At 40.3% G+C, this 10,746-nt stretch overlaps 1 protein-coding gene across 1 annotated transcript; it reads left to right on the plus strand.

Moving 5' to 3' along the window:
* The first annotated feature begins 6,028 nt into the window (after nucleotides 1-6,028).
* On the plus strand, nucleotides 6,029-10,086 carry LOC110914367 (protein NRT1/ PTR FAMILY 8.3). The gene is made up of 3 exons (XM_035981092.1): nucleotides 6,029-6,046; nucleotides 6,097-6,662; nucleotides 9,297-10,086. Exons 1-3 carry the CDS (start codon nucleotides 6,029-6,031, stop codon nucleotides 10,084-10,086), a joined length of 1,374 nt encoding a protein of 457 aa, XP_035836985.1.
* The last annotated feature ends 660 nt before the right edge of the window (nucleotides 10,087-10,746 follow it).

Below are 10,746 nucleotides of genomic sequence, written 5' to 3' on the forward strand. Positions count from 1 at the left end.
CGGCTGTGCTTCCTGGGTCGATGAAGATGTACTCTGTTTCATAGTGACCAATTATACCAGTAATGACGACTGGTCGTGTAGCGCGAGGACCGCCGCGCACTACTGGGAATATGACTTGCTGTTCTTGCCAAGAAGGCTCGTAGGGCCGTTTGCCCTTTTCTCTCGCGGTGTATCTTGGTCCGTTGACCATGTGAGTCTCTAGCCGTCTCACCTTTTTGTGGCTGCCTTCATCATGACGCTGGAGTTGACGGGTGTCCTTGCGTACATTCTTCACTAAATGGCTTAGCTTGCCGCTTTTGAGCGCTCTTTCGATTTCCTGGCGCAAACTGTAGCAATCATCGGTCAAATGCCCCGAATCTTTGTGAAAATCGCAGTATAAGTTAGGGTCTTGCCCTTTCTTGTTTGTCATCGGCCTCGGCGCCTTGAAATCGACATTCTCCGTCATCAACACCTCTTTTGGAGTTTTTGTGAGCGGAGTCCAGTGTTTGTCGCGGTTGTCGTCTCTGACTGCTTTCTTGTAACCGATTCGGTCAATCGTATCTCGCGCATCTTCTCTGTAACGTGGCCTGTCGTCGCGGTCTCTGGGTCTCTCAGACTTCCAGTCATGACTCTTGTACTTGTTGCGCTTGTTGTTGTTGTTGTCGCGCGGCCTCTCGTTTGCTCTTGAAAATCGATCTTCGGAGTAATAACCCTTTCCACCAGCAAGGGACTCCTCGGTTTGCGCGACGATCTTTGCTGCTTCCATCAGTTTATCCCACTCTTTTGGCATCCCATCTTTGCCTGTGATGGTTCTAATGAGGCTATCACAGCGTATAGCCTTCTTGAAGTGGCAGCGCATGAGTTGCTCACTGACGCCGCCAATCTCTAAACATTCTTTGTTGAAACGCGTGATGAAGTCCTCCAGACCTTCACCATCCCTTCGCCATATGTCTTCTACTTCCGCCGTATCACGCTGATAGCGACGTTGTTGGCTAAAATAGCTTAAGAATTGTGTCTTGAAGTCTGTCCATGACTTAATTTTTCCGGGCGGAAGGCTGTCAAACCAGGCGCGAGCCGCTCCGGTCAGCGTTTGAATGAACAGGTGGCACCACATGGGCATGTTCCAACCTCCCATGCAGCCCACACTCGTGAATGTTCTGACGTGGTCGTCTGGGTCAGTCAACCCATTGAATTTCCCAACGGTTGGGGGTAGCTTCTCTCGTGAGAGTGGTGCGAGTGCGATTTTCGGGATAAACTTGGAGTGTTCCGCAGCTTCCGCTGGCCTGTAAGCCAGGCGGAAATCTCTTTCAGCCTCTTCTGTATAGCCAATGTGTTGTCTTGGCTTATAGTACTCGTGGTTTTTTGGTAAACGATTGAAGACTGACGACTCTTCATCACCTTCCCATGTAGGATCATATGGGTCGGTTTCTTCCCATTCATTGTTCATGTTGCGCGGCGTGAGCCGGCTGTGAACAGGGCCTCGTTGAAGGTTCGACGGATATTCATAGTGACTATCCGTTTCCCCTCTTGTATCGCGCGTGTCTTGTACGCTTACACGTCTTGTAAGGGGAGGCCTGTTGGTTCTGCCTTGAAGATTGGCTGGTGGTGGCATTTGGCGCACCCCCTGACTAGGAGGAGTGACCAAGGACGGTTCTGCCGTCAACACTGCTTGCTGCGCGATGAGCGATTGGTATGCTGCATTGATAGTGGCGATGTTCTTGGCATACCACGAGGCTGGGGTTTCACCCTCTGGTAAGCCAAGTAATGCAGATACATTTTGAGGTGGCACCGGGTTGGACGGTCCTTCGCCGTTGTTACCTGGGGTAGCCATTTGTGTGATACGGGTAACGCTCCCGCGCTGACCCCCCGTGTTGGTGATCTCAACTTCACCTATCTCTTCGATTTGGGCTTGGAGGTTTTGGACTCCTTCACCCAAGGCCGTGTTGGAGTTGGCTCCGAAGCCGAACTCTGGAAAGATTCCTTGACCGGTCATAGTCGAAGGATGAAAAGATGTCAAAGGCTCAAATAAAGAAGATGAGGGTGGTTATAGAAAAAATCGGTGGGCGCCAATGAAGAAACACGGGTTCTAATTAAGGTATTAATTAGATGGGTTTATGTTCCTTTCATAGAGGTTAATCTTCTTTTAGGTATTTGAGCTCCGACTGGTTACTCAACCTGCAAAACAGAACACCGTTACTCGTTAAGAGGGGAATGTGGGGGTTTCCCTCTTAACCGGGCTCCGGCGTGAGAATAAGCGATTGCTTTGAGAGTAATTAAGTAGTAAAGAGTGAGAGCCGAGAGAATAGAATGCTTAACCTGTGAAGTAAAGTCTCTATTTATAGCCGGAGAGGTGTAAGAGGTTGTGGGCTGATGGGCCTTGGGCCAGAAACGGACAACAACGAATATGCTCTTTGCCTCGCTGGCCTCGACTGCTTAGTGGCTTCTAGATGCTCGTCGGTGCTGGCGCACCTTGATTGGAGCCACGTGTCATTGTTGTCGGCCTTGTTGTCCCTTCTGTCATCAGCAGACAAGTGGAGATCGTGGGACAGTTGTCCCCGTCTCTTGATTGGTGCCATGTAGGCGTCCTTGTGTACTTATCGTCAGAAGATCGTGGCGCACGATTGAACAGAGCCTGCTGGACGCTCATTGGCTCTTTTTACTGCCACTTGTACCCTGTGTACCTCTGTAGGTAACAGCGCGTCTTCCTATGGAGAGGATTTTGTTTGGTGGCAACTAACCCGCGCGGGGTTAGTGTGTTCACTTATACCATTGTTTTTATACTAAGTGTTGCTATCTGAGTTCATTATGTGCTCTTTCTCGCGCGGGGCTAAGTCATAATGTGACGTAAGCTGCGCGAGGCTGTTATTATCAAGTTGTTATGCTAAGGAGTATGGTCTCACGTGCAACCTGTTATGAGGTTTGCGCGACTTTTTGGGACCATACCCCTTCAATATTTAATTTAACAGAAAATAATTCGGTTTTGTGTGGTCATGATTTAATACTTATATTAAATAGGTTATACTCAAGATGAACCATTAAATTCGTTTTATTAAAAGGCAGGGTAGGCCTGGGGGTTGGCGAGCCGCACCCGCGCCAAGGCCTGTTTTTCCTAGCGGCGTAAATTTATAACTTTTCTTTTATACATTTCATATTTAAATTTAGAGAATATAAGCCATAAAGAAAATCAGATTTGGCCTAGTGCTTCTACTTTATTCTAGGGCTTTAAATGAGCTGAGCTTGACCCAGCTAAGCTCGAATTGAGGCTTGGCTTGAACTCGAATTTCAAATCAAGCTGAGATTTGAGGTTCGATCTCGACTCGATTAAAATTCGAGTTAGCTCGGCTCGGCTTGGCTCGATTTAGCTCGAATAACAAAGAACCGCAAAATTTACTACTAAAAAAGCCATAAAAAATGGATATTTTCATAGAATAAGGGCCATAATTGCAATTTAATTTAACCAAATGGCTAAATATACAAGTATAAAATGTTAGCACACTTTGTACATTGTCTTTACCTTCTTTTATAGGGGAGATACTCCCTTAGTTTTTGTCTTCTAAGCGATGTGGGACAAAAAAAATAAGGATGTAAACTTTATCGAGCCGGCTTACGAGCTCACGAGCCGAAGCTCGACTTTGGCTCGTTTACAAACTGAGCCGAGCTGGCTTGTTTACAAACAAGCTGTGAGTCGCGAGTTTTTTAAACACTCCAGATTTATTCCCACTCTATTTTTGTTATTCATTCTCATGGCTGTTTACTTCTTTTAGTTTATTCCCACTCCAATTTCGTAATTCATTCTCATTTTTTTATGTTAATTTGTTTTTAATATCATGTTATTATTTCCTAGAAATAGTTGTAGAGTTGTAGTTTTATTATTAATTTCAAACATTGACCCACAAATAAGGGACATAAATCCTCAAGGCGTTTTTATATAATGTTAACTGCAGTTCTAAAAAAATAGGAGAAAATTTCACTTTTTGTCTTTTATGTTTGCACTGAATTTTGAAACGTGCCCTTTAAAAGTTTTAGTTTTAGTTTATGTCCAAAAAACACATGTTTTATATCACTTTATGTCCTTTACACCAAACTGAGTTAAATTACTCAGTTATATTTATTTAATGCAAGGGTATTATTGGTATTTTAATGAAATTTACTCTAATTAATAATACAAAAGATAAACCATTAATCTTTGACTAAAAAATGCAGAATATTCAAAAATCAACTCTTCTTTTTAATAAAAATGAGACCGAGGCTCTGGATGTTTATATTGACAACCGCTCCCTCTTTCCACCAGCGGCTGTTTCCGGCCAACGTCCGCCGGTCCCCTCCCTTTATAACCTGGACTGCAGAATTGCCTTCAGCTCACTCATTTCATGTTTTTACTTTACTCATCGCCCCTTTATAACCCCTTTCTTCATCTTCTTCCTCAATTAGGTTAGGGTTTCAAATCCCTTCACCAAGATCTCCGGTCACCACCATCACCACCTACCTCCGGTGACCAAGAATCACCACTCGTTTCTCTCTTCCCAGCGACGGACCCATATCCTTCAACCACCACCACCATCTCAAGACCTGCAACATCCAAGCTAGATTCAAATCCATATTCAATCTCTCATCTAGATTCAAGCTACTAACCCCCAAACAAACCCCCAATATGGATTTAAATTACGAAACCCCCAATTCAAACACAACAAAAACCTCAAATTCAAACACAACAAAGATCCCTAACCCCCACATATTTACTCACCACCAACAGAAAAACCCATAGAGAGAACGATGAGTGGTCGACGGGATCTCGAGCTCAGGCGGCGGCGAACATAAACAACATACAGTCGAATAAGTGTGGATTGATGACGGCGACGGGATCTGGTTGAATCAGTATGGATCGAGCTCAGGCGACTTCGACGGGATCTGGCTGGATTAGGTTGTGTGGTGGCGGTTGTACTGGTGGTGTTTCCGTGGTGGTGGTTATAGTGGTGGAAATGACTGAATCAGGCTTGGTGGTGGTTGCGTGGTGGTGGTGGTTGCGTCATGGTGGTTGTAGTGGTCGTGGCAGGCTGGTGATGGTTGTTGCGTGGAGGTGGTTGTAGTAGTGGTGGTGGCTGGGTAGTTATGGTGAGGTGGTGGTGGTGATGGTCATGGCTAGGAGAGAGAGACAGAATGAGAGAGAGAAAAAAGTCTGCACTTTTAGAGAAAGAGATGGTTGGGTTGTGGGTTTTATTTGTTTTTAAACAACAATACTCAACTCACCCATGAAATGACAATTTTACCCTTGCATTAAATAAACCTAACTGAGTGATTTAACTCAGTTTGGTGTAAAGGACATAAAGTGATACAAAACATGTGTTTTTTGGACATAAATTGAAACTAAAACTTTTAAAGGGCACGTTTCAAAATTCAGTACAAACATAAAGGACAAAAAGTGAAATTTTCTCAAAAAATAGTTTATATAATTTGTTAGGCATAAGGGCATTTTTTTCCGCTCGTACAAGACACTTCAATTCTCAGGGACGACTCGGATAAAAGGGTTGTATTCAAGATTACATGTACTTAAGCTTAAGCCACTAATTAAACATGTCAAACTTGTAAACCTTGATTACAATCTGCCAACGTATTTGACTTGCTTAAATAAATGGATCAAAGAAGCTGTGTTTAGATTATAGGGTTTTGAATGTGTCTAAGGTTGGTGTATTTGACACAAATATGAGTTAGAGTAAACTCCCAAAATAGTCTTGAGGTTTGGTCACTTTTGATACTTTAGTCCAAAATTCAAACCTTTTGAATCTAGGGCACTGTGGTTTCAATTTTATTGTCATTTTCATCAAAAAGCAAAATCTGGTCAGATTATCCAGTTTATTTTCCCATTTTGCCCTTCATTAAAAGGGAGGAAAAAGACAAAAAAAAAAAAAGCTAGATGTTAGTTGAAAATCTGATCAGATTTTGATTTTGGATGAAAACGACAACAAATAAGGAGCGAGATTCAAAAGTTTTGAGTTTTACACTAAAGTGGGAAAAGTGACAAAATCGTAGGAACATTTTAACGGTTTACTCTATGAGTTATTCTTTTCAGGTTTGTCCCATAAGTTGATTGCATTTTTTGTTTTCATTTTCCATAACTAGGGAATGATAATGTTAACCGTTTCGGCTACCGTATCCACCTTACGTCCTACTCCTTGCAACACTGACACATCAAATTGCCCTTCTGCGACCGTCGGCCAGTCAGCATTCCTCTATTCTGCCTTAGGCCTAGTAGCCCTCGGAACCAGTGGGGTCAGACCCAACGTCCCTACATTTGGTGCCGACCAATACGATGAAAACGACGAAAAGGAACTCTCATACAAATACACTTTTTTCAACTTATTTTTCTTATCGATTAAAGTCGGGGCTTTGTTAGGACTCACACTGATGGTGTATATACAACAAGAGAAAGGGTATGGTTGGGGGTTTGGGCTACCGACCGGGATCATGTTTGCATCGCTCGTGATCTTGGCAGCCGGGTTTCCAAGGTATCGGTATAAAAAGCCGATGGGGAGTGTTTTTACCAGATTTATTCAAGTGATTGTGGTTTCTGTAAGGAATCATTTTAAAGGTGTTAAAGTTGGTCCTAAAGTTAAGCTTTATGAGGTTGCCACAAAAGAATCTGATATCTTTGGTGCAAGAAGGCTCTCACATACTCCTCATTACAGGTTAGCATTTTTTTATATTGGTGTGGGTTGGGCTGGGCTTATTATGAGTAGCATTGTGTTGACCTGTAACACTTGGTCTAATTTTTATAATTTTCTTTTTATAATTTTTAATGTGATTACACAACTAATTTTTAGATTATTATAATAATTATTGTGTTAAACTAGTTAGATTACTCTGGTAATAATGTGAGTTTTGGATAAATCAATTTAGTATGGGTGTAAATGATGGATGTTCAACTACTCGCTTGTTTAGTGTGTATATATATAAAAATGCCAAAAATACCCTTGGTTATAACCAGATTTTTAGACTGAGTTAGGTAATGTGATCTGGCAAGAAAATGGAAAAGTCAGGGACCCAGAGGAGAAAAAAAACTACTTGGACTAAAATGACAATTTGGACCAAACCTCATGAACTAAAATGACAATTTACTCAGCTTTGATTGTTTAATTTTTCGTGGTTTTAATCTAGCTATATCGTGTTTTTTTTAAAGTAAATTACTTTTTGAGTCCCTATGTTTTAATAGTTTTAACTATTTAAATCCAAAATCAAAAAGTCTAACATCCTAAGTCCTTAATCGCTTACTTTATAACGATTCGAGTCCAATTTTTAACACTGTAATTTTGATTTTGGACTCGAATGGTTAAAACCACTAAAAACACAAGGACTCAAAACGTTATAAAATGAGTCGTTAGGAACTCAGAGCGAACTTTTTGATTTTGGACTCAAGTGATTAAAACCACTAAAACACAGGGACTCAAAAACAAATTTACTATTTTTTTTTTCAATTGCCCTTCAAAATAATGTTTTTTTAATCAAATTATTTTTATATACATCACCGATTAAAAAACTTTTATACCCTAAACTTACGAATTTTTTCATCGTTTGTATATTAAGAAACACTAAAAATTTTATATACGGTAAATATAAGGTTACGTAATAATATTCCAATGTTGCATAATTATAACATTGATATAAGGTTGCGTGATTATAAATATATCTTGTGTAAATATGTTGTGTATTAGATACTTGATTTTAATGTTTCGTAATTATATACATAACATGTTGCGTTATCATGATGTGTATTTATACAAACACATATAACCCTCGCCTAAAGCTAGTGTTAGGGATGGGGCATTGACGGATTCACCCATAAAAAAATCCGCATCATCACGTGTTTGACTTTTGTTTTTAAACTTAATTATATATATATATATATAGAGAGAGGCTGGTTAACGTATAATAGGGTTTATCGTACATTACGTACGCGATAACCCTAGCCGTCAGATCTTCATCTCCCATGCGATTTAATACCTCCATGCGAACTGTACGAGCTGTGCGAATTCAATCTTCCACATGCAATTTTCTCCATCAACACACCCCATGCCATTTTTCACATTACCCCATGCTAACCATTTTTTCACATGCGATATTCAATTTTCCACATGGGATTCTACACACCCCATGCCATTTTTCACATTACCCCATGCTAGCCATTTTTTCACATTGCGATATTCAATTTTCACATGCGATTCTACACACCCCATGCCATTTTTTACATTACCTCATGCCATTTTTTCACATGCGATATTCAATTTTCCACATGTGATTCTACACACCCCATGCCATTTTTCACATTACCCCATGCTAGCTATTTTTTCACATACGATATTCAATCTTCCACATGCGATTCTACACACTCCATGCCATTTTTCACATTACCCCATGCCATTTTTTCACATGCGATATTCAAATCTTCCATATGCGAATTGTCCATCTACACACCCCATGTCATTTTCACACTACCCCATGCTAACCATTTTTTCATATGCGATATGTATTGAATTCGCACCAGATCTGCACCTGATCGAACGGCTGGGATGATCGCGTACGTATCGTACGATAAGCGCATTTGTATTTTACTCTTTACCTATATATATATATATATATATATATATATATATATATATATATATATATATATATATAGGGGACCACTAGAATGAGAACCACCTCGAGTTGTAAGAACCGCGAGAACCACACCGTACGGGGCGAGGTGGACCAAATTTTTTTTTTTCAAAAACGTAGATGCATGTATTATAAACACATTCGTCAAAATTTTTTTTTTTTAAAAATGCCGTGCATCTACGTTTTTGAAAAAAAAAAAATTTGGTCCACCTCGCCCCGGATCAAGTAGTTCTCCCGGTTCTTACAACTCGAGGTGGTTCTCATTCTAGCGGCCCCATATATATATATATATATATATTATTTTAATAGACTGAGATAAGTGAAACTAGGGGCGGACCTAGCATATAAGAAGGGGCAACCTCCGCTACGGCTTGGCGCTCCGGCGGTAGTGTAAAATTAGTGTAAATTTTGGAAAAATTTGACGTTTTTACGATTTCGCTACGGCTTTTTTATAAAACGTTACGGCTTGGCGGATTTTCTAGATCCGCCACTGAGTGAAACCATTACACACAAATGTGAAATAAGTGATTGAGAGCTCATGTCTACGCAGTACTGATATAGAGTGAAAAAATGTAAAACCATAACACATGATTTCATTAAACCGTATTTTGGACAATAGCTTACTTGATTATTTATATAGTAACTTAACAATCGATAATGTTTTTCAGATTCTTGGACAAAGCCGCAATGATAGAAGATCACGAGTTAACTGACATAACCGACCGATGGAAACTATGCACCATAACACAAGTAGAAGAATTAAAAACCTTCATAGGTATCTTCCCGGTTTGGGCCTCAAACATAGCCCATTCCCTCTCCTTAGCCCAACAGACCACCTTCTTCATTGCCCAATCCAAAATCTTGGACCGTCAACTTGGCCCAAACTTCATCATCCCGCCAGGCTCCATGCAAGTTTTTGCGGTTTTAAGCGCTTTTATCACTGTGTCCGTTTACGAAAAGTTCATGGTCCCGATCCTAAAGCGGAAAACAAACCACCCTCGGGGCCTTACATCCTTACAACGAATGGGGCTAGGCTTGTTCCTTGCTATTTTTGCTCTTGCCTCGGCTGCAGCAATCGAACATATGCGTAGGACCCACTCAAACCCTTCGAGTTTATCTGTGTTTTGGTTGGTCCCACAATATTTTGTATTGGGTGGGGCCGAGTCATTCATGTATGTGGGACAATTAGAATTCTTTTACGATGAAGCTACAGATGGTATGAAAAGTGTTTGCGGGGCGTTGTTTTTGAGTGAGGTCGGGGTTGGGAGTTGGGTAAATAGCGCACTTGTTAAGATCGTTCAGTGGGCCACGGGGACAGGTGAGAATGGATGGTTAAAAGATGATCTTAACGAGAGTAAACTTGATTATTATTATGCGATAGTGGCGGGGATTAGTGTGGCTAACTTGTTTTTATATGTGTTGGTTGCTCGAAGGTATAAGTCTCGACATCAAGGATAATATGTTTGATTATAAATATTATGATTATGATTAGCCGTGTTAAATTTATTGTCCATTGTCAAATGTCAAATTATATATATTGTTTATAACTTTAACTAGTCGGACCAAGCTTTATGGATATGGAATTAATAAACTAAATAAATCATTCTGATGGAAGCAATTTGGATGTTTTGGCAAATTTGAGATCCAAATGGTTTGGTTGTTTGTCCATTTAATGGTTTGGGCCGATTTCAAATTTGAAACCGGCTGTGTAAACCTAACCAACCTTTTAGATAATATTAATAAACTAGCAAACGACCCTTGTGTTCCAGGACGGGTTTTACATGATTTGCTACAACAACTAAATCAATTGAGTAAAAGAATCTTACACATAAAAACTTAAGATAAATAAACCCAAAACTCTTTTTGTTTTGGTTAAAAATTGACAATAGAGTTTACTTAGCCCAATTGAAAAAGTGAGGTAAGGTGCTTGATAAAATGCTTAGTTTTATGTCAAGGATCCTTAATAAATGATCAGAATCTTAAGTTATAAAAATGGTTTGTAAGTGATTTGTAAATGAATGTAAGACAAATGCAATGAACACTGCAGATATGACATGGGGAAAAAGCCCTTGATCTTTTTTTTTTGAAGATGATCTCTGACAAAAAAACTCCGAGAGC

Source organism: Helianthus annuus, chromosome 2 (genome assembly GCF_002127325.2).
Source record: "Helianthus annuus cultivar XRQ/B chromosome 2, HanXRQr2.0-SUNRISE, whole genome shotgun sequence".
NCBI classification, from domain to species: Eukaryota; Viridiplantae; Streptophyta; class Magnoliopsida; order Asterales; family Asteraceae; genus Helianthus; species Helianthus annuus.